Source organism: Suncus etruscus, chromosome 19 (assembly GCF_024139225.1).
Source record: "Suncus etruscus isolate mSunEtr1 chromosome 19, mSunEtr1.pri.cur, whole genome shotgun sequence".
Classification (NCBI taxonomy): domain Eukaryota; kingdom Metazoa; phylum Chordata; class Mammalia; order Eulipotyphla; family Soricidae; genus Suncus; species Suncus etruscus.
In genome coordinates, this window is record NC_064866.1 from 44,329,326 (window position 1) to 44,353,331 (window position 24,006).

The 24,006-nt window shown below is 54.1% G+C and overlaps 1 protein-coding gene across 2 annotated transcripts in view; it reads right to left on the reverse strand.

The window, feature by feature from the left end:
• Positions 1-152: 152 nt before the first annotated feature.
• ARHGAP39 (Rho GTPase activating protein 39) overlaps positions 153-24,006 on the reverse strand; it is a 59,124-nt gene continuing 35,270 nt past the window's right edge. Inside the window, exons 2-12 of one of the 2 annotated variants that reach the window (XM_049765855.1) lie at positions 22,400-22,569; positions 19,387-19,818; positions 16,321-16,404; positions 13,253-14,606; positions 11,855-12,416; positions 5,130-5,222; positions 3,361-3,434; positions 2,516-2,715; positions 2,022-2,113; positions 1,643-1,812; positions 153-1,471 (exon numbers count right to left, since the gene is read on the reverse strand). In XM_049765855.1, the coding sequence (XP_049621812.1) occupies positions 1,277-1,471; positions 1,643-1,812; positions 2,022-2,113; positions 2,516-2,715; positions 3,361-3,434; positions 5,130-5,222; positions 11,855-12,416; positions 13,253-14,606; positions 16,321-16,404; positions 19,387-19,818; positions 22,400-22,479 (3,336 nt within the window). In that variant the 5' untranslated portion in view covers positions 22,480-22,569 and the 3' untranslated portion in view covers positions 153-1,276. Of the gene's footprint in view, positions 1,472-1,642; positions 1,813-2,021; positions 2,114-2,515; positions 2,716-3,360; positions 3,435-5,129; positions 5,223-11,854; positions 12,417-13,252; positions 14,607-16,320; positions 16,405-19,386; positions 19,819-22,399; positions 22,570-24,006 lie in introns of those variants that run through there. The other variant, XM_049765856.1, reaches the window with a different exon arrangement.

Genomic DNA, 24,006 nt, shown 5'->3' on the forward strand with positions numbered 1-24,006 from the left:
GGCGCAGGGCTGCCTGCCAAACGGGCCAAAGAGACGTGCCTCGACACTCGCGTGCAAGCCTGGCTGTGTTGGCTCGTCTCCGGCCGGCCCGGCCTCCGGGAGGGGCCATACAAGAAGCAGCAGGAGGCGCAGGGAACAGGCGCGACCAGGGCTCGCAAGTGTCCATAGTCCTTTATTCAAGTGTCACCTCTCAAGTCCATGCGTCAGAGAAGCAGTCCCCAGGCCTGCGCCACGCAAGCCCCCCGCACCCAGGGCACACTCGGGCTGGGCTCTTTTGTTTTTAATAAATAAAAGCTCAACTCTCAAAATAAAAAATATATATAGATATAAACTGGGGGGGGGCGGAGAAATCATGTTTACAATAGGAACTCAACGTAAAATGTACAGACTCGAGTGGCGGCCTTGCCCTCCCGTGGCCTCTGGGGAAGGGGGCCTGGGCTCTGCCAGTTCCTCGTGGGCCTCTGTCTGCTCCGTCCCAGGAGGGGCCGGGCCAGGTTCGGGTTTTTGGTCAGAAGTCAAGAAGGGCGAAAGGAAAGGAAAGAATGGTGCCATCTGCTCTGTAGAGGACCGGCGAGGACGGCTCCGAGATAAATAGCATTTGGGTTAAAACTATGTCATTAGTAAATTTAGTTCTTATATCTCTCGTTCTATTTATATCTCTATACACAGGCTGGTTGGGGTGCAGGATAATAGTTCAGGGGTGCTGACTTTATACTTACACGAAGAAAAATACTCTCGCCCCTCTCCCCCAGCCCTACCCCCCTACCCAGAGGACTTTGGTTCGGGGAGGCCTGCCAGGCCCTGGTTGGTGCCTGAGGACTCTGCTACTCATGAACAAACAGCCGCAGGGCCCAGGCGGGCAGAAATTTGGGCTGGGAGACCTGGGGAAACGGGCAGGGGCACGGAAGAGAGGGCAGTGGGCAGGGCCCAGGCGTGATCCGATGTGGCGAACAAAGGCCCTGCCAAGGCGGTGATGTGGCAGCTGGCCCTGAGCTGGGCTTGTGCTCTTGGCCACTCGGGAGGGGCAGTGTCGCTCGGCTCCAGGAAACAAGGCACTTTCTTGGGGCTGACCGGTGGTGGGCGAGGAGGCCCCAGGGATGTGGCTGCCAAGTGGTGGCCAGAGGTGCCCTCTCCACAGGGCTTCTACCCAGCTGACTGGCCCAGAACGGGGCGGCTGAGCCTGGCATGCAACCTCAGGCCTCAGGCGTCCCTCCCCCCTCCCCCGTGCTCCTGCCCGCTGTGTCAGTGCCCGCCCGCCGCCCGCTGGCCTCTGGCGCTATAGCACGCCCTCCATGAAGCTGGTGTCCAGGTGCTGAATGAGCACCCGCAGGAAGGACATCTCCTTGCGCGTGTTCTCAAAGATGACACGTGGGTCGTCAGATCGGCAGCGCAGGCAGTTGGGCGCCATTACCATGGCCAGGTTGCTGACGTCCATCTTGGTGATGGCCACATTGGCGGGCTGCACAAACACCTGCGGGGAAGAGCCAAGGGCTGGTGCTGGGGTCTGGGGAGTGGAGGCGGGTGGGGTGCAGGGAGGCACCTGAGGGTGAGGAGGGAACCGAAGGAAGGCACAACACGGTGCAGGACCTGCGATGAGGATGCGTGGGGGCTGCGGGGACGCGACAGGGACAGGAGTGGGCACCTGAAGAAAGCGGATGAGGTAGCACAGCACCAGGCGGTTGATACGGGGCAGAGCGTGCACCACGGCCACGGCGGCATCGGGGCTCTCGTAGTGTGCGATGCACTGTTCGTAGAACTCGTGCGGGATCAGGGGCTCCTCCAGCTCCCGGTACCACAACTTCAGCAGCGACGCTGCGGCACAGGTAGGGAAGGCAGATCAATCAGTACGGCCTGGGCAGTCCAGATGGCAGAAGGTGGTATGTGAGTCTGCAGGGCCAGAAACCCTCTTCCAAGGGCCAGGAGGACGGGCAAGGGGAAGATAGGCACTATGTGCTAGTCACTGCCTGGGAACCAGGGGGTCACGCGACCTGGGCCAGGCCCAGTGTGGGGACGGGGCTTACCAGGGACATGCGGGTCTTCCAGGCCAGTGGGCACCTTCCATTGATCCACTTGCAGCTTCAGAGCATTCACCTCATCAATGTCCCCAGGGACCCTGAGGAACACAGAGAAGGTTCAAAGATCAGGGAGGGGAAGGCCACGGCTGGCTCTGGGTTAGAGGCCAGAGAGGTGTCTCTGACCATTCTGGCCTCGGCTGGCTGCCTGATGCAGGCCCACTGAGCCTGAGCCCACTGGCCTATTTCTCCAGGCACCCACCATGCTGACAGGTTGTCACTGCTTCTGAACCTCTGGGGTGATGCAGTCTTGTCCTTAGGCCTGGGTGGGCACAGGCCCATATTGGCATTTGGCACAGGGCACCCCACTCCTACCCCCATGTTTGCCTTGGGGATTTGTGCTGCTCTGAGCCATGCCTGGGAACGAAAGTAGGCCCACAGCTGCCAGTTTGTTCCAGATAAATGCCCCAGACCCCCGAGCCCAGCCCCGATGCCTGGAGCACCTGAAGATGCCTTCTGTCTGGTCACCGTTGAGCGCCAACACCTCCTCGGACAGCCGTGTCTGCACCCAGGGCAGCTGGCGGTCGGGGTAGCGTTCCTTCTGCATGCTCATAATCTCTTGCAGCGCACTGCCGAACATGGAGGGGCTGAACACGGCATTCTTGGCATGTCGGATCTCCTCCATGTTGGGTTTCTTCAGCCCCTATAATAACACCCAGCACTGCTCAGCCTGGCTGGGCGGCCTCTCATAGCCACAAAAAGCCAGATTTCTGCTTCATATGAACCGGGCCCCTATTACTGCGCACTCCTGCTGAACACTCTGCCCCTGTCCACCCTGAAGACTAAAGTGACCTGCTGGCCATGTAGGAGAAAGTGTGGAGTCCTGGGCAAGCCCAGGGGAGTAGACGGGCAAGATGGGAGTCCAGTTGTGGCAGGGCTGAGGGGTCATGCAGGAGGGCAAGGCGAGGCAGAAAGTGGACCACAAGAGCTGGAGGGAAAAGGCAAAGGACACCAGCTCTGTGGTAGAGAGGCTGTGAGTAGCTGTGAGCAGGTGAGAAGCGGTCTAAGTGCCTGGGAGTCAAGGAGAGGGTGGAAGAGTGTGCTGGTCTAGGGGGCACCAAGCCCTATTCCATGGGGTGCTTAAACCAGAAATACCCCAAAAGTGCTAGGAAGCCCCCAGTTCCCTGGCCATGAGGGTCTCTGTTAGGATAGCTAGTTCCCTGTACCCACAGTGCTGTGAGGCAGGCCCACCTCCACTTGCAGGACCGACTGCAGAAGAGCACAGCCTTTCCTCTCTCAGCTCCTCCCACATCCCACAGACCAGCTCCGGTCCAACTCCTTGCCCTACCTTCTTGGCCCCAGTCAGGGCTGCCTTCTGCAGCTTGTGGTAACAGTACTTGGCATATGTGCTAATCGCCACTCCTGGAAAAGAAGGGGCACTGGTTAGTCTGTCCGAAGTGCGTGGGGCACAACAGCCAGGATCTAGAGAGGCGGCGAGAGGAGAGGCAGATCCAGTGAGAGTCTGGGATGTGGAATAGCCAGAGCAGGGTGGTGACTACCAGTGATGACCTCAAGGCCAGCAGCACTACTCACCGACAGGAGACCAGACAGCCCCACTAGCAGGGCCCCAAAGGAGAACTTCTTCCACCAGTGGCAGGGCAGTAGCCCCAGTTCTCACAGCACCTCTGTCCAGGAGTCCAGGAGGAGGGCCTCAACCTGATGTGGACAGGGGCTGGCCCCCAGTGGGAAGGGCACCAGATGGAAGCTGGGTACATCCAGGGCTGTCTGGCTCTCTTAAGGGCTGAAGGTGCAAGCAAGGAGAACCCTGCAGAACCCTCACAGTCAGATGCCAGCCCAGGCGGGACACCGGCATGGAGGGAGCAGCAGGAAGCTGAGGAATACTAGGAGCCGCAGTCCCATGTCTAAAAGCAGCACCACAAAGAGCTCTCCATGAGGAGATTAGGATCCTGGGATCTAGGGCCTGAAAGGGAGGGGATGGGCAGGCGCAGAAGGATGATAAAGACAAAGACACTTGCCTGCCTGTGGGGAAGGGAGGGATTGGGGAAAGGGGAGAGGGGGAGATAGAGTAGGGTTACAGAGAGGGCAGGAAAGAGAAGAGGGCAAAGGAAGAGGAAGGGAGAGGATAGGGGAGATAAGAGGAGGGGGTGAGGTGACAGGTGAGGAGAGAAAGAGGATGGGGAGAGGGATGGAAGTGAGAAGTGGGAGAAAGGGGAGAGGAGGGGAAAGTAAGAGAGGAAGGAGGGGAGAGAAAAGGAGGAAAGAAGAGAGCAGAGGAGAGGGGCAGAGCGCAGACTGGTCTTATCCCTGGGCTTGACTAAAACTAGCTGTCAAGAGTTTTTTGTCATTGAGCTGGGAGCAGCACTTGGATGCTGGAGATCCCTGACTGAATGGCGTGGGGCAGAGACACAATCACCACTGGGCTGGCTCTGAACAGAAGACAGGCAGCAGGTCTGGCAGACGAGGCAGAGCCTGGCACTTGCTGTGCACAAGCTTGGGGGGTGGAGCCACTCACTGCTCCATTCAGGAGCTCCTGGGTCTTCCACCAGCCCTTCTGTGCCTCAGTCCTTTCATCAACAGGCTGGGTCAGCCCTGGAAACCTGCCATACCACTGGAGTTCCCCAAGTCAGCATGGCCTTTGGGGGATACATACCCATACACTCTCTGTAGGGCCTTCATCTCTGACGTCCCCTCTCAGCACTATGCACCTGACTTCTCCCCACCACCGCCATTGTTGCTGCTGCAGGGGGCTCAGCTCTCCTAGGACCAAGACCAGACTTTCCCCGGAGTGTGGCTGGAGGTGGGCACTTGAGGGCGGGGGTCCTCTCCCTACAATGTCAGCCCCTTCCTGACTCTTGGCTGACTCCCAGCCCTGGTGGCCCTCACTACAAACTCACCTCAAGCAGGCCTGGCCTGCCACATCGAGCCTTGCCTGTAAGCTGGGGGCTGAAGTGACCACCCTCAGGTCTGCTCCCTGGGCCCCACAGCCCTGGTGAAGACTAGTTAGTCCCCAGCCCAGAAGCGTTAGAGAGAGGAGGCCAGGCGGCCGAGGCTAGAGCACAGAGCTGTGCAGAGTCACGCACAGCGGGAGAGCCCTACCATCCGGCTCCTCAACATAAGGCTTGGGTTTCTTTCTCAACTTGGACTTCTTCTTAGTGTTCCTTTCCAGGAGCTCTCTCATGTGCTGTGTCACTGGGGAGCAAACAGAGCCATGAGGACGAGAACACAAGGCAGGAGCACACGCCTCCACAGCTGCTCCACTCAGGGCAGGCCAGCCTGGGGATTCCCATGGCCCTGGGCACAGGAAGGCTCACACCTCTCTCCCCGGCGTCCGGGGTGGGCTATGTCTACCTGACAGCTGAGAGATGGGTGAGATGCAGGGAAGAGCACAAATGACTCCCAGAGGCCTGGCTGCGGTACTAGGTGCTCAGCTGGCTGGGCCTCCTCCTTACAGGCACTGGGGTCATGTGGCCACACAGGTACTGCCCCTTCCTGCATGCACTCTAGAGGGAGCTGCACTGCAGATATTACCAGGCAGTCCACCGTCAGAGACTGCCCTAAGGCCTACCCAGTGTTCCTGCTGCCTGGCCTGCAGCACAGGCAGCAGTGGTGACAGGTCTCAGCACACAGCCCCTACCCTACAGGGCAACACTGCTAAGAGCAGGTTTCCTCAAAAATGCTCTGATGCCCTTCAGAGAAAATGGCTTATGAGAGTGTCACTGCTTCCAGGCACTCTAGGTCCAGAGGCAGGAGACAGGGCAAGTATGTGTACACTAGCTAGAATGTTTTTTTTCTTTTTTTTTGGTTTTGGGGTTACACCCGGCGGTGCTCAAGGGTTACTCCTGGCTCCACGCTCAGAAATCGCTCCTGGCAGGTTCGGGGGACCATATGGGACGCAGGGTTTCAAACCGATGACCTTCTGCATGAAAGGCAAACGCTTTACCTCCATGCTATCTCTCCGGCCCCACTAGAATGTTTCTATATCATCACCAGCCCTTGCCTGTCAAAATGGGTTCATCTTTTCACTCTCTCCCCTCCTTAAGGAATCATTCCTGGCAGTGCTCAGGGGTTCATAGGGATGCCAGGGATCGAAAGAGGGTCTGCCATGAGCAAGGCAAACCTTCCTCCAGTCCATGTCTTTTCATTCTATTTTGTATGTTTTTTATTTTTGTTTGTTTTTGGGTCACACCCGGCAGCGCTCAAGGGTTACTCCTGGCTCTAGGCTCAGAAATCGCTCCTGGCAGGCTCAGGGGACCCTATGGGATGCCGGGATTCGAACCACCATCCTTCTGCATGCAAGGCAAACACTCTACCTCCATGCTATCTCTCCGGCCCCTTTTTGTTTTTGAGCCACACCCAATGGTGCTCAGGGGTTACTCCTGGTTCTCAGGGGACCATATAGGATGCTGGGGATGAAACCTGGGCTGAGAGCATGGAAGGCAGATGCCCTAGCCGCTGTGCCTTTCTGTTCATTCTCTTAACAGAGCCTTGGGAGAGCAGGACTTAGTTCTGATGAAGTCGTATTACTGATTTCTGTGCTTTTCTCTTATGATGCCAGTAAAAGAACCATGCAAGGCCGTATTTCACATCACCCACATCCCAGCTCACCAATTTTCTCCCCATGATAGCCATTTAAAGTCACAAACACAGATATTCTCATTTGTTCTATAAGTCTTACAGCTTTAGTATCATATTTGGATGGGATGCTGCGGATAGAACCCGGGTCGGCCACATGCAAGGCAAATGCCCTACCTGCTGTGCTATGGCTCTAGCACCTCTGTATTTGGTGGTGGGGGCATGGGGGCACAGCGGCTGAACTCGATGCTTGCTTCTGGCTTGTCCAGGAATCACTCCTGGTGGGACTCAGGAGGGCCACATGGAGTACTAGGGATCAAATCCAGGTCAGCTGTGCACTGTCTCCAGACCCTTTACAGCATTTGTGGATCTGATTATCCCAGATGGGAGCTGGGGCTACTGCAGGTCTTCTGGTCACACTGTGCTATCTGCACCCTCAGTTACTCAGCATTCTAAGGAGGCTTGAAATTAGCTAATGTGAATCCCGTACTTGTGCCTTTTCCTTTTCTTTTCTTTTGGTTTTTGGGCCACACCTGGTGACACTCAGGGGTTACTCCTGGCTATGCATTCAGAAATCGCTACTGGCTTGGGGGACACCATATGGGATGCTGAGGGACTGAACCACAGTTCGTCCTAGGCTAGCGGGGGCAAGGCAGACGCCTTACTGCTTGTGCCACTGCTCCGGCCCCATATTATGGCCTCTTAACTCCTCACCTCCTCCCGCCACCCCCCACTGTCCCTCTGCCAGCTCCTGGGGCCTTTAGTTTACTTCTGGACATTTTTTCCCATTTCTTTTTCTTTTTCTTTTTTTTTTTTTTATTGTTGTTCACACCAAGCAGTGCTCAGGATATTACTCCAGGCTCTGCACTCAGGGACTATTATTTATTTATGGTACTCATAGGTTACTCCTGGCTCTGTGCTCAGGAATAATTACTCCTGGTGATGTTGGGGGGGGAGAGCACATGCTTGCAAGATTGCAGCATAGGCCCTGTGCGACTCCTCCGTGTGTGTGTGTGTGTGTGTGTGTGTGTGTGTGTGTGTGTGTGTGTGTTACATTACTGGCTTTTCACTCAGGTGCCATTTCTGGCAAGGCTCAGGGAACAATATAAGGATATCAGGGATAATTAGGTCAACTGCATGCAAGACAAGTGACCTCCACACTGCTTCTTTCTTTCTTTTTTTCTTTTGGTTTTTGGGCCACACCTGGCAGTGCTCAGGGGTTACTCCTGGCTGTCTGCTCAGAAATAGCTCCTGGCAGGCACAGAGGACCATATGGGACACCGGGATTCGAACCAACCATTTTGGTCCTGGATCGGCTGCTTGCAAGGCAAACGCCGCTGTGCTATCTCTCTGGGCCCCTCACACTGTTTCTGACCTGTTCCTGTTTTATATATTTTTGGGGCCTTGAGATTCCCTTCTATTTCAGAGCATTTATCAGAATGTAATGTTGAATTTTGACGTGTTCTGTTACTGATTGAGGTGATCGGCTTTTTCTGTGTAGCTGTTTCTCACGGATGTATTTTTAACCCCTCCCCCCCTTTTGTTGTAAAGATCTAAACTTTTTTGGGGGGACCCACACCCGGTGATGCCAAGGGGTTACTCCTGGCTACGTGCTCAGAAATCACTCCTGGCTTGGAGGACATAGGGGATGCCGGAGATCAATCTGTGGTCCTTCCTAGGTTAGCCGCATGCAAGGCAAACGACCTACCGCTTGTGCGACCGGATCTAGACTTACACATACTTAGTTGTGGCTCCTGGCTAAGTGCCCTTGGCTGTAGGATCCACAGGTGGCATGTGGGATGGTGAGGAATCAAATTCACAGCCCAAGCTCAAAGGCAGCTACTCCACACCCAGCTATATTCCTGTGGCTGCAGAACTGGAGGGTGACTTTTGTTTCTTTTTTCCCTCACTGTTGATAAGGCCATGAATTGGTACATAATGAACCAGGGAATAGTCGCTCTACTTTAGTTTGGATAGAATTGTTATATAAAAGCAAAATTAAACAGTGAAGTAATTGGGGCTTTGGGATTCTCTCTGTATCAGTATTTTTGTTTGTTTGCTTTTTAAGTTTTCTGGGCCACATTTAGAAATACTCAGGGATTACTCCTGGCTCTGTGCTCACAAGTCATTTTCTGTTAGGAATTGGATGGTTATACAGGATACTGGGGATCGAACCTGGGTCAGGCATGTGCAAAGAAAATGCCCTACCCACTGTACTGTCTCCAGTCCTACTTTTTTTGGTTTTTTGGACCACACCCGGTAGTGCTCAGGGGTTACTCCTGGCTTTGTGCTCAGAAATCGCTTGTGGCAGGCTCAGGAGACCATATGGGGTGCTGGGGAACGAACCTGGATCCATCTCAGGTCAGCCAAATGCAAGGCAAATGCCCTACCACTATACCAGAGTGATAACTCTGGACCCTTTTTTTCCTATCTTTTACTGAATTATCTTTAGTAGTTTGTTTCTTTTCAAGGCACTGTGAATATCCTTGCCCAGATCCCTGAGAGCAGAGCCAGGAGTCAACCCTGAGCACTATTGGGTGTGGCCCCCACCTGCCCCCCGAAAAGACCCTTCCTTAACTGTTCTTTTAGCAGGATCTTTTAATTTTTTTTTCTTTTGGTTTTTGGGTCACACCCAGAAGTGCTCAGGGGTTACTCCTGGCTCTATGCTCAGAAATTGCTCCTGGCAGGCTTGGGGGACCATATGGGATGCCAGGATTCGAACCACCATCCTTCTGCATGCAAGGCAAACACCCTACCTCCATACTACCTCTCTGGCCCATTAGCAGGATCTTAAGAAGAGTAGAAATACATGAATACATTCAGTACGCCATCCTTGGATGGAAACCACTAAAAGCAGTGAAGCCTGCTAATGGGCCTGTGCACATGAACAGAGTGGTCATACTTGCTGTGTCCACCACACACACCTCCATGTCTGTGCTTAGGAGATGGGCCATGATTTGTGGTGCCAGGCACAAAGGGGCAACCTGGGGCCGGTGAGATGGCGCTAGAGGTAAGGTGTCTGCCTTGCAAGCGCTAGCCAAGGAAGGACCGCAACTGCAGGGGCAATTTCTGAGTGCTTAGCCAGGAGTAACCCCTGAGCATCAAATGGGTGTGGCCCAAAAAAAACAAAAAACAAAACAGAGGGGCAATCTTATCCAAAATGAGATTAAGGGCCCGGAGAGATAGCACAGTGGTGTTTGCCTTGCAAGCAGCCGATCCAGGACCAAAGGTAGTTGGTTCAAATCCCGGTGTCCCATATGGTCCCCCGTGCCTGCCAGGAGCTATTTCTGAGCAGAGAGCCAGGAGTCACCCCTGAGCACCGCCGGGTGTGGCCCAAAAAAAACAAAAAAACAAAAAAACAAAAAACAAAATGAGATTAAGCTAGCCTGGGGCACAGGACCAGGGGGTTACTATGTGGCTTCCTGGTTCCCTAGGGTAGTGATCACACAATAGGCATCCCATAGGTAATGCAGATGAATCAAAGATGCTGAGGCCAAAAGGTGCCAGACTCAGCTGTGACCTAACCAGTCCTATGCCTCCTCCTGAGCTGGAAGGGCCCAGCACCTTTGAAACTGGTAGCACAGGACTAAGGGGCCAAGAAAGTTCTCCAGGTCCAGGGTAGAGTTGAGCAGGGACCCTGTCAGGCATCAACCAGGAATGGGTTCTGGATTCCAGCTATAGGGCAGCCCCAATACCACAGATGTGAGACCATTTGCCCCAACACAGATGATATGGCACAAGACCACCTGAGCCTCTCTCTATCTGGGGATCTCAAGCTGGATCATACCCAATTTCCTTTTCCTTCCCAGCCAGGACTGCAGTATAAGTACCAGCACAAAGACACACAAACTTTATGCTCTATGGTGCCTTCTGCTGGGTGTCTCTGCACCGCTTGGCAGTGTGAATTCTTTTTTTTGGTTTTTGGGCCACATCCGGCGGTGCTCAGGGGTTACTCCTGGCTGTCTGCTCAGAAATAGCTCCTGGCAGGCACGGGGGACCACATGGGACACCGGGATTCGAACCAACCACCTTAGGTCCTGGATCGGCTGCTTGCAAGGCAAACACTGCTGTGCTATTTCTCCGGGCCCGGCAGTGTGAATTCTTAAATGGTTACTGTTCACTCACCTTTGCACTTGGCAAGTCATTGTCATAACCAGAGGGCTGCAGGCTGCGTATTGTTGTCTCAGGGCTAAGACAGTCTTTTGAAGTGGTGAAAGTGAACTATGAAGCTCACAGGACCCCACTTCTCCCAGAAAGGTCTAGAAAGCTAGGGTAGAGTCCAGCCATTCACAGGACTGTGTCTGCATGGTGGGGAGCTATGACCACTGCTGGGACCATTAACAGGACACCGCCCACCTGAAGCAGAACTAGACAGCTTCCAAGAGGCCCTTCAAAGGCTGCCCAAGGCTGCCCGCTGGATGGTGCCCTCCCAGAACCTTCCAGAACCAAGTGCGGCTCTGGAGCACAGTCTGGCTAGTTCCAGGTATGGGTATGCTCACTCATACCCATAGAGCTGGACCTGAAGGCATGTGTGAGTGGCACACATCTGAGCACCAAGACAGTGGCTGAGCTCTCTGGACACTACGGCCAGTAGACTGGTGGCTGGTAGGAGCACAACCTGGCTCCTCTCACGGTCCTCCCTACAGTACCCAGGCAGAATTGGTATCCTGCAAAGCTGTAGGTCATGAGGGGCTTCCAGGGAGATGCCACCTCCACCACTAACCACAGTGAGCAGCAAGCACACCCTGGGACCTGGTGGTCAGTCTCCCTGACCTGCGTCCATGTGTTGCTAACAGCAGGAACTCTACTCTGTTCACATGGGATAGCCAAGACACACCCCTTCCAGGTACAGGGTGGCTGAGTAAAAGCGACCAGCTTACCTGAGCAGCCAGTGAGCTCTTAACTCCTGCCCTTGCCCTATACCAGGAACACTGTGCCAGGATGTCCTGTGGGTCTTTCTTTTCTTTTTTTGTTTTTGGGCAGCGCTCAAGTGCTATTCCTGGCTCTGCACTCAGAAACCGCTCCTGGCAACTCAGGAGACCATCTGGGATGATGGGGATTGAACCCGTGTCCATCACAGGTCTGCCACGTGCAAGGCAAATGCCCTACCACTGTGCTATCGCTCCGACCCCTCTGAGTCTTTCTGAAGGTCCTGAGGACCACGTCACAGCAATAAACCTAGCAGACATGTGTCGTGTCAGGGATCCAGGCCACCAGCCTTCCCAGTGGGTCCCTGGGCCAGACCTTACCTTTGGTGTCATTGACAGGGTCCATGTGCCGGTAGATGTAGCCCTCCAGGTAGGAGTGGAACTTGGGTGTGGGCGGGAAGAAGGCCAGGCAGATGGCCATGAGCTCCCAACCCCGGGCAAGGCTCTCCAGTCGAAAGTTCTCAGTGGTCTGCCGGCACAGCTGGATGTATAGCTCATCCCGAAGACCCTGCACACTCCAGCCCTTGGTGGCAATTTCCAGGGCCACGTGGAGCGGATCCGCCTTGGCACGCCGGTCACCCATGTACATCTGGATCAGCTTGAAGATCTCACAAGCTTCCTTCTTCACGTGGCGGTCGCTGGTCACAATCATGGGCTTTTTGATGGACTCACTGCTCCAGGCCAGCATGTTGGCGATGGACACCTTTCGCCGGAAGAGGCCCTGGGTGTGCTTGTTGAAGTGCTTGGAGGCCCAATTCTCAATGTCAGTCTCAGAGGAGGGCTTGCGCAGGGTGAAGGTGGGGAACACGCAGCTAGCACTGGGCATCACGCTTCGTGCCTGCCGGCTGCTCTCGAACTGGGCACAGGTGCCGAGGTCCTCGGACTGGGAAGGACACAGGGCGGTGAGGACTGAGGGGAGTCGGCCTAGTAGAGCTGTTCACATAATGCCCACCCCAACCCTGTTCCCGCCGGAGAGCCCTTTCCAGCCTGCACCATCACCCCCAGGGCCTTCACAGGGAGGTGCAGGTGCTGCCCTCTGCTGGCAGCTGCTGCTGCTTGGCTTCTGAAACATTTCAGACAGCTTGCCAGAGAAACGCAATGTTTCTCTGGGTCAATGACAGGCCTGTTCCATGGGTCCACCATGCCCCACTCCTCAACAAAAAGGTTGCTTCCTGCAGCTGCTGCATGGCCATGTGGGAAACTGAGGGAAACTTCAGATTCTGGGATCTCCCAACCTCACAGAATCTGAGCTGCAGCCACACAGGGTCATAAACCTGGAGAGGGCTATCCTCTCCAGGGCTATGGGAGAGTGGCGTCCCATGTTATGAGGGTACGGACAGATGCTGGGGGCCAGCTGTGGGGTCTCGGTCACCATGACCCTGAGCAGATGCCAGAGCACACCCTTCAGCTCTGCTTTCCTGCACAGGCTAGGCTGCAGGCCGGGGGCTGGGGAGGTGAGAGCAGCATGTCATCCCAGCCAGAGAGGGATCGCTTCAGAGGTTAGAGCATGTCTTTGGGAAAGCTGGAGGCCCTGCCTACCTGTGAGGCAGTGTGTGGCCAGCATGGCCTTTGCTCTGCAGTACCTATATCACCTACCAGCTAGCCCACTCACAGGCTGGAGGGCAGCAGTGTCTCCAGGCCCCTGCTATTGTGCCCACCCCAAGTGGGCACCAGAGGCTCTCACAAGCCTGTGGTCCTTCCCACTGGGTGGGGCCTTACCTGGGAAGGATGCAGGTAGGGCTCAGGGGAGGCCAGGTTGGTCTGCACAGACACACTTTTCTCCAGCAGGATCTGGGGAAATGCCAGGCGCTCCAAGGCACCCCTCTGCCAGTGCTTGCTCTCTTGCTGGGCCAGCGCCTCGTCCTCACTGAAGGCCCGCACTACAGGCCCAGGCATGGGCAGCGGCACTGCCCCGTCACTCTCATAGCCCGAGCCATCCTGCTGGGAGTCCCAGCTGCCCCGCTGCTTCATGTGGAAGTGGGCCTGCTGGGCCTCCCAAGCCAGCCGGGCCTGTGCCAGGAAAGGCTCAGTGGCAGTGCGGATTCCATCCACCTCACCCACCCTGCCTTCCAGGCGCTTGGCTGGTGCCAGGCTGGGCCCGCACGGGGACCGCTCCTCGGATAGTGGCTGCTCACCAGGCAGCTCGTGGTCCCCGGGGCCCTCTGTGGAAGAAGTGCTGGGGATATGGCACAGAGATGGGTTCCTACTCTTCCTTTTGCGTGTGCCTGGGGAGTATCCCAGGGAGGACATGGTGTCTTGTTGGCTAGACCAGGACATGGCATCGTCCTGGGCCTGGGGCAGTGCTGTGGGTGGCTGGATGTGCCGCAGCTCTGGCCCCTCCATGCTGCTGTAGTCCCCTGATGTGACCCCGAGGCGCTGGTCTCTCAGCAGACCAGGGCTGGGCTGTAAGGAAAGGGAGCCACCGCTGGGGTTAGGTATGTACTTGTGCCGTGGGCCCACACGTAGCTTGGGGCTAGAGCCCGCCTGCTCCACGTATACTAGCTGCCGCACATACTCCTTGCCCGCGGGGCTATACTCCAGGCTCAGGAAACGTTCCGGGCACTTCTGCCGTGTGAGCACCAGCTGTTGGTAGGGCGAAGCAGAGGCTGGCTTCGGGGACTGGGGGCAAGGAGTTGGCTTGTGGCCTGGCGAGAGCTGGGGTGAGCTGGCCTCATATTGCACGTCCATGGGGGGTTCATCATAGATGGGGGCCTGGTACTCCACTGGGGGCTCCTCGTACAGTGGAGGCTCATAAGCGTACCGCGGGGAGGAGGGCTGGGAGTCCACGGAAGGCTTGCGGGGCTGGGCCAGCAGAGGGGAGCAGCTTCCCAACTCGGCCCTCTTCAGGAAGGGTGAAGGCCGCCGCTCTGCAAAGAAGATGGGGCCATCGGTGTTTGGTGCAAATGCCTGCAGGTTGGGCGAGTGCTGGCCGCCAGAGGGTCTGCGGGAACGGCCCCCTGCCTGGCTGTCCAGTGGGTAACCGTTGCCCTGAGAGAAGAAGCTGGGCTCCCGGTCAGCAACTTTGATCAGCATGCGCTCCTTGGTACCCGAGTTCCATCGGAGGGAGGAGGTCCTGGCAGGAGAGAAAGGGACAGGTCCCAGGCAATCCTAGAGGGTCTGGCCCACCAAGGCTACAGGAAGTGATAGGAATGGGACAGCAGTAAGGTCGTAAGGATGAATGGTGAGACTAGGAACCTCGGAAGGGAAAGGATTGTCATGATCAACCTAGCTCTTGACAATGGCCTGAATGACAGTACAGTCTTGCATGCAGCTAGCCCGGGTTCTATCCCTGGTGCCCCATATGGTCCTTTCAGTCCACCGGGAATGATCCCTTTGCACAGAGCCAGGAGTAAGTCCTGAGTACCACCAGGTGTGGTCTAAAACACCCAGAGCAAGTAAAATGAGATGGTCAGCACTCACTTTTCTTCAGGGTGAAGTGTCCTGTTCACTTCTGGGGTCTTGGTCCTTGTGGGGACTGGGGTGGGGCTGACTGAGTCTTATTCTCAGACTGTGGATATCCATCAAGGCACTCTGGCATCTTCTCAGGGAACTTGGGCACCAGTCCCAGCCTAGCCAGGCCAAGTTTGTTTCATTATTTGGAGTGGGACATGAAAGAGTTCCAGATGCCTGGTGTGGGATCTACGCCCAACTGGCTGCAAGCAATTCCTATCTCTAGGCTGGGTGCTTGACAATATTTTCTTTTTTTCTGGGTTATACCTGGTGGTACTCAGGGGTTACTAATAGGGCTACTTGAAGGACCGTGTGTGGTGCCAGGGATTGAACTGGGGCTGGCTGGGGCTGGTGAGATAGTAAAGCGAGTATGGTACTTCCCTTGGATGTGGCCAATCTGAGCTTTGATCCCTAGTTCTCCATATGGTCTCCTGAGCATCGTCAGGGATGTGACCCCTTAACAGAGCCAGGAAAAAGTTCTGAATACTGGGTGTGCTCTCAAAACAAAAACATATAATAAAGGGAGGTTGGCTCCATGTAAGAGATTGCTGCCATAAGCACTGCTCGATTTCTTCAGCTCTTGTAGGATTCTTTTTTGACTGGGGTCTTGTGTGAGCTTTCTTTCTGCAGAGCACAGACGCAGACTACTGAACAGTCTCTTCACTATTCTTGATTTTCCCCCCTTTCCGCTTTAGTATGTTTTTGGGCCATAGCCACCATGGCACCCTGAGCTTGCTCCTGGTTCTGCACTCTGGGATCCCTCCTTGTGAGGCTTGGAGAATATATAAGTGGTTCCAGGGAAGGATCCAAGATGGACCATGTGCAAAGTAAGTGCTCTGGCCTATGTTTTCGTTTTTAATCCATTCTAATAATCCTACATGGAGATTCTGGCATCATAGAAAAAGCGCTGGGTTTAAACTTGGAACGGGCCAAGGGGAGGTACCCAGAGAACTGGACTTATATTAGAAAGCAACTCTCCCAGAAAGTGGCCCATTCCTAAGCACTAAAAACCATGTGGATATGGGGCACATGCATGGGGCCTTCTCAGTGGCTTTTTAGCTGTAGGTAAATCTGCTGAAGCAGTGCCAGGATGACATGCCCTTACCCTTGGCCCGACACCAGACTCTAAGACCTCTGAGCAAGAGTCTCTGTATTCTGGCTGTGGGGCCAGTCTGAGCTCTGTCTACCTGCAGTGGCACTGATGATATTCTTGCAAGGGTTCGGGCGGCCTTGGAGTCAGGGAGCTGTACCCTGAGCAAGCATGTGCAGCAGTGGCTTCCTCCTGAGACAGAGGCTCTCCTGACAACCCCAGGCGGGGACCCAGCAGCAGGTCATACCTGTAGTGAAGCATCTGGCCATCTGCAGTATAATCTCGGTAGACCTCATAGTCTTTCTCAAGGTACACACCGGGGGGCAAGGAACTGGAAGACAGGAACAGTATGAAGATGTGAGAATGGAGCAGTCCCTGAGGAGAATGCTTGACTATCCTGTCAGTAGTCCTCTTGGCTGAGCTCCACCAGCCATGATCAGGGCCATAGGAGGCGGTGGCAGAGGGAGAAATGCTAAGAGGAGAATATTTTTACCAGCAGGTGCTTAGAAGTCACCAGAGTCTGTGTGCAGTGAAGAGTAGGTGGTTCTCTTGATGCGTCCCACTCTGCTTCCGACTCCCACCACCAGTGCCCATTCCTGCACATCACTGCTCACTGATCTTCATACAGGATGGGGCTGGGGACAGAGGAGTCTCTGCATGCTGGGGGCTCACTCTTGATATGGACCCTACAAGGCTGGAACCAGAACTCCGAGCAGCTGCAGGACTCAGGAGGGAACAGACCCAGAGTGGGATCAGTAATGGGACTCTGAGAGGGGTACTTGTATGGCAAGTGAGGGAACAAGTCTGACACATCTCAGGAATAGACAAAGAGGCCTTGTAACAAGGAAGTTGGTGGTATGGGGAGAGGAGGGAAAAAGAGCCAAAAGGGGCAGGGCCCTCTGGGTTGGCGACACTGAAAGGCATGAGGTTGGGGCCAGTGAGGCATAGCCTGTGGGCTCAGACATATGTAGGCTTATAAGTAGTTTCTGCAGGAGAAATGTGAGGTCCCAGAAGACTGGGTTTTCTGTTCAACAGAACACATGGGACAAGCCCTTCTCCCTATGGCCTGTAACTGCTGCTGCTCAGCATCAGAAATGGTGTGGCAGATACCAGTTGCTCAGTACAAGGACACAGCAGGGAGTGGGGCCTGGAACACATCAGCTTGGCACTTGTGATAGGCACACACTCTATGAGAGAAGAGAAGGGGGCTCTGCCATGCTTTGAGTGGGTGGAGATCAGGCCAGTGGGGGTGGGGTGAGGTGACAGCACACGCTCCGATGTGCCCAGCCCAGTACTTCGTCCCAACTCAGGGAGCAAAAAGAAGCTTCTGGCAGATACACTGTGGTAGGATCCAGACAGTAGAGCCATCTCAAGTGGAAAATGACAGGCTCAGGAGGTTTGTGAACCCAAGTGGGAATTTGTGTGCCCCAGACTCATGAGTAATGGGGACATAGCACCAACAGTGTGGATCCTCACAGAAAGTCTCAGTGGTTCTCCAGCACATCAGGTGCCCTGTCCAACCATGTGCAAACATTGCCGCTGGCTCTGAGGTAACTTATCTCCACAGGGCCCAACCCTGGCTGAAAAAGGGGCCAGGCACTGAGCACCACCGCATTGGTCCCGAAAAACAAAGCGTGTCACAAAGGCCCTTCCCCAAAGGCCAGAACAGCTGTAGATGTCCATGGAACAGCCAGTGAACCACAACCCCCCTTCTGGGCTGCTAGTATAGAGACTTCACTCCTCTGCCCGGACTAGGCTGGAAGCAAGAGGCAGCAGTATCCCCTGCCCCCCAAACCCTGCTCAGCCATGCAAAACAAATACTCTGCATATGGGACAACCTGTCACCACCTGGCTTCCGGGGGAAAGTGGCAACGCAGTTCTTAGCAATCAGTCAGTTCTGCTTATATGAAGCAACCGACATAAAAGAGCTCAACAAATTCAATCAAGAATAATCTTCAGGGCCCGGAGAGATAGCACAGCGGCATTTGCCTTGCAAGCAGCCGATCCAGGACCAAAGGTGGTTGGTTCGAATCTCGGTGTCCCATATTGTCCCCCATGCCTGCCAGGAGCTACTTCTGAGCTGACAGCCAGGAGTGACCCCTGAGCAATGCCGGGTGTGGCCCAAAAACCAAAAAAAAAAAAAAAAAAAAAAAGAATAATCTTCAGGCTCCTCCTTGGGCACAACTGATTATAATAAATGACATAAATAGAGGCCTGAGTGACAGTAAAACAGGAAGGCATTTGCCTTGTACATGGCCGACCCATGTTCAACCCCCAGCAGCACATGTGGTCCCTGGAGCCCTGAAGAGTGATCCCTGAGCACTGCCACATGTGGCCCCAAAGCCCAAACCCCACCCCATCCCCAAAAGAAAGAAGAAAAACAAAAGGAAAAAGGGTTAATGCTTGCTTTATCTTGTTTGGGTCATACCTGAAGTACTCTGGAAACACTCCTGGAAGGGCTTGGGGGACAGTTCAGGGAGTGCCTGGACCCAGGGGGAAAGAACCCTGCACTGGGAGAAGAGGACCCTTCCCCTGGAGAGGACCCTGCCTCCACCTGAATGGTCCTGAGCCCTGCCAGGAGTGATTTCTGAGCACAGACCAGGGGTAAGCCCTGAGCATCAACAGTGTGGCTGGGGGGAAAAAAATCCAGGCCAGAGCGATAGCACAGACTTGCATGCAGCCTATGCATCGCCTACATGATTTCAATCCCTGGCATCCCATATGGTCTCCTGAGTCTGCCAGGAATGATTTCTGGGTGCAGAGCCAGAAGTAACTCTTAAGTGCTGCTGAATGTGCCCCAAAACAAACAAGCCCCCCCCAAAAATAATTTAATGAACTATTATCTCTAGAATGCAAAATAAATAAAATAATAAATAAAATAATAATAAAATAAATAAAAGGAAAACACTGATTGGTATGGTGGTATGGGTCTGTTGGTGGCAAGGCTCACAGAGGATGTGTTTCTGAGCCAGTCTTGTGGTGCTCAAATGTGAGGGGCGGGTTCCTCTGGAGGTGCCACCAGTGATAAACAAACAGGGTCACGGGGCTCCCAAGTTCGGATAGTGCTGCTTCGCCTGTAACTAGTCACACCCCACATACCAGGGCCGTAAGTACGGGTCCCCAAATATCCAAAAGGCCTGGGTGAGGTGGTGGGGGCTACTCCCACCATCATGCACTTTCAGGGGCTGCCAAGAGGCACTGCCATAGGGTGAGACCAATCCCGGTCACCAGATAGCCCTTGCCCTCTGGAAAGAGCCTCTCCCCACCTCTCCGCAGAGATGAAGCCCAGCTAGAACACAGTGCAAGGGCTCACCTGCTCTCCTCCTTCACAGGTCCGAAGGGAGCCTGCCTGCCAGCCCGCCCCAAGGGCTCCTGCGCTTTCTCACTGGCGTCTAGCTCTGGCTCCAGGGAGGAGCTGGTGCTGCCATCGTGGCTGACGCTGCTGCCCCTGCCAGGGCTGTTCTCAGCAGAGGCCCTGGGGGACTCCGTGTTCTGCTTCAGGGTCTGCAGCTTGGCCAAAGGGATGATGTCGCAGTCCTGTGGCCGGTGCCACACCGTTCGCTGCGTGCTGGCATTATAGTAGTAGAAGCGGGACGTATTTGGGTCGAAGAGCTCCCACCATTGGTTCTCGCTGGTGCGCTTGATGCGGACTCCGGTGGGCGGGTCCCACACACATTCGCCCGTAACCAGGTTGGCATACATGCGCTCCCGGGTGCGGGGCTCGATGATCTCCACCCACTCCAGCCTGAGGAGAGGGGCCAACAGAGGGCCTTCAGCCAGGGGCAGACAGAGTGTGGCTGGACCCTGAGGAAAGCAGCCTCAGGCCTAATGCCTAGTGGCCCTTTTGGGTCTTCTGTATGCAGCATGGAAAGTGTACCACATGCCTACCTCCTGTTTTCAAAGGGGTCTTGGGGGTCAGAATGATAGATAATGGGTAGGGTGTTTACCTTGTGTGTGGCAGATTTAGGTTCTATCCCCGGTATCTTATATGGTTCCCCAAGCCTGCCAGGAGTGATTTCTGAGCATAGAGCCAGGAGCAGCCCCTGAGCTCCGCTAGGTGTGGCCAAAAATTGGGGGAGGGGGGTTGGGTGAGATAATATAAGTCCTATCAGGGTGCCTTCATTACTCCAGAGACCAGGCCACAGCCCAGTCCCTACTACCAGTCCCCTGGGTCAGACAAGTCCCTAGGCTTGGCGCATTTCCCCATGTGAACCCAAATCCACCTGCTGGCACCCATAAGAAATTTGAGGGGAAGGGCCACAGCGATAGCACAGTGGTAGGGTGTTTGCCTTGCATGTGGCCAATCTAGGACGGACCTTGGTTTGATCCCCCGGCGTACCATATGGTCCACCAAGCCAAGAGTGATTTCTGAGCGCAGAGCCAGAAGTAACCCTAAGCATCACAGGGTGTGCCCCCCCACAAAAAAAGCAAAAAAACAAAATTTGATGGGAAACAATGAGCTTCCCAAGATAAGGAGTTCAGTGCTGATCAGGGCTTGCTCACCTCTATCTGCTATATTTTTATTCTGCTTCGAAGTGTCCACAAGGAAAAGGACCTTACAAGGAACCTTTCAGCTATGGGTGAACAACAGACCTCCTTTGTTTCAGTGTCTGTGTGCATGCGTGTGCCCGTGCTCGTGAGAGAAAGAGAATAGTACATTCCTGAGTGTCAGTGTGTGTGATCAACAGCATCTCCTGTCTGTGTACGTGCTTCTATTTTTTTTTTAATTTTTGAGAATTATTTATTTATTTATTTTGGTTTTGGGGGCACACCCAGCAGTGCTCAGGGGTTACTCTTGGCTCTGTGCTCAAGAAATCACTTGTGGAAGGCTTGGGGGACCATATGAGATACTAGGGATCGAACCCAGGTCTGTCCTGGGTCGACTGCATGCAAGACAAATGCCTTACCACTGTGTTATCACTCCAGCCTCTGTGTATGTGCTTCTAAGTGTGTGTCTGTGTGATCAACAGCATCTCGCTTTGTATATGTGCAAGTGTCATCAACAGTGTCTTCCTGTATGTTCGCATCTATGAATGTATGTGTGAGAAATCAACGGCATCTCCATGATTCTGTTTTTCTTTCTTTGGTTTTTGGGTCACACCGGCAGCGCTCGGGAATTACTCCTGGCTCTGCACTCAGAAGTCGCTCTTGGAAGGCTTGGGGGACCATATGGGATGCTAGGAATTGGAACACCATCCGTCTGGGGTTAGTTGTGTGCAAGACAAATGCCCTACCACTGTGCTATTGCTCTGGCCCCCATCTCTCTGTGATTCTATGTAGATGTTTCTAAGACTATGATCAATGGTGTCTCCCTGTGAGTCTATGTGTCTATGAGAATAATCAATGGCATCTCCCCTTGTGTGTGACAATAGTATCTGTGTCTATAATAAATTATAACTTCCTGTGTGATTAATAGCCACTCCCTGTGTTGCAGACGTGTGTATGATCAATGCAAATTTTTGAGTATGAAGAGACCAAGATTACTGGTGGGTAAAGGTGAGGCGGGGGCAGCATTGTTGCAGGTGTGTGGTATGACAGGTGTACTAAGACAGGTTTACAACCTAGAGGAAGTATCCCTAGGTGTTGAGAGGAAAGATAAGTAGATTTATCATATACACGAGGTAGTGCAGAGGGAAGAGATGAGAAGATGCCCACACTCAGAATCACAGACCAGCTGGGAAGCTACCTTATGTGAGTGGGGACAGAGCAGTGCCGGGGAGCAGCTGGTGAGAGGGAGTTGGGAGCTCAGAGTCCAGGTGAGGGGCAGGTGGCCTGGGCATCCCACTGAGAAATCCAGCCTCTTGTAGGGCAACTGCCATGGCGGAAAGTGTGCCTGTCACAAAAGACAGCAACCATGGGAAGCATTGGCCCACAGGAGACTACCAGCAGGGCTCACTCGCCCCACCAGCCATCACCTGTGGATGGGACCGGACATGCTCCCAAGGGTGTAGGACAAAGCCCTGCACTTCACAGGCTCCCCCAGGCAATAGCCATGTTGAGGGACACCAACAATTCAGCAAACAGACCCTCTCAACAACTAGAGGAAAGCAGGGCAGGGAGTCCTCAGCACACACACGCACCTTTGTTCTAAATGGAATTATTTCCAAATAATGCTTAAAGTAAAGAGGCATGAGTGACAGCTGCTAGTCAGCTGGGGCCAGCCTCAGGGGTTGTAAAGTACCTGCATGAAGAGCACTCTGTGTGTGCCTGGGCAACCCAGGTGGACCCTGTGAAAGGCACAGCTCTCTCTCCTTGTTGGTGGCAGGCACAACAGTCAGCACCCACAATAACAAGTTTACTCCAGACCCTGCGCACGAAACACTTACCTGGTGCTGGGCACTGAGGCACGAGGTTCCTGCGCACCAGCATTTCGGCTTTCACATTCGTACTCCTGTGTCTGGGACATTGCAGGCTCCTCCGAGGACAGGCAAACTGAGCCAGCAGGTCAAGGGGAGGACCTTAACCCTCCACCATCAGTCGGGAAGGCACTGCCCAGCTGGGGAAAGAGTGCAAGTCTAAGCATATCACCTCGGAGACATCTAACAGTTTTGTTCTGTTTTTTGAAAGTTTTTGGGTCACACACAGCAGCACTCAGGGGTGACCCCTGGCTCTAAGCTCAGAAATTGCTCCTGGCCGGCTCGGGGGACCATATGGGATGCCGAGATTCAAACCACCATCAGTCCTGTCCTGGGTCGACCGTTGCAAGGCTAATGCCCTATCTCTATGCTATCTCTCCGGCCCTATCTCCTCACACTTTTAGGAGACAGTAGTGACCTGGTTCCATACTTCATGGCCAGTGCATCCGGAAGCATCCAGGCCTAACATGTCCCAAGTGCAGGTGAATAGAGTCGACCCTCCAGAAAAGGACAGGCATCATCAGCTGGCCCAAGGTGAGGCCTTGGCCAGCACTGCCTCTACTGCAGCTCCCATTGGCCAGCTCAGCAAGTCACCTCCCTCAGGACAAAGGGGCCCCATGGTGCTGGAAGACACTGCTGACCTCCCACTTAGCCAATGGAAAGCACTTCATTTTAGACAAAACATGCATCTAAACGTTACCAGTCAGGCTTTAGAAAAACAGAAGGAAATCTGGATGAGACACAGCTTCATAGATACAGCTACATGCTCTGCATGCAGCAGGCCTGGGTTCAATCTCAGAGTCCCCGAGGATGACCAAGAGGGACATGAGCAGAGCTGAGAGTAGCCCTTAGCACTGCTTGTCTTGCAAGTAGCCCACCTGGCTCAAACCCCAGCACAATAAATGGTCCTCTGAGTGTCAGGGGTCACACTCTTGAGAACCATCAGTTGTGGCTCAAACCAATTCTTCTGAACTTTACGGGTCTGTCTCTCTCGATCTGTTCATTTCATACAAGTTATCTAATTTATTGGCATAAAGTGTAACAATTCCTATTTTATTTTTTTCATTTTTTATTTTTATTTTTTATTTTGGTTTTTGGGTCACATCTGGCAGCGCTCAGGGGTTACTCCTAGCTCCACGCTCAGAAATTGCTCCTGCAGGCTCGGGGGACCATATGGGATGCTGGGATTCGAACCAATGACCTTCTGCATGAAAGGCAAACACCTTACTTCCATGCTATCTCTCTGGCAGAATTTCTATTTTAAAATGGCTATTATTATTATTATTTTGTTTTGTTTTGGCCACACCGGTGATGCTCAGGGGTTACTCCTGGCTCTGTGCTCAGAAATCACTCCTGGCAGACTTGGGGGACCATATATGGGACGCCAGGGGATCAAACTGCGGTCCATCCTAGGTTAGTGTGTGCAAGGCAAATGCCTTACCACTTGCGCCACTGCTCCAGCCCCTGAATAAATCTTTGTTTTATTTTGGTTTTTGGGCCACACCCGGCAGTGCTCAGGGGTTACTCCTGGCTCTATGCTCAGAAATCGCTCCTGGCAGACTTGGGGGACCATATGG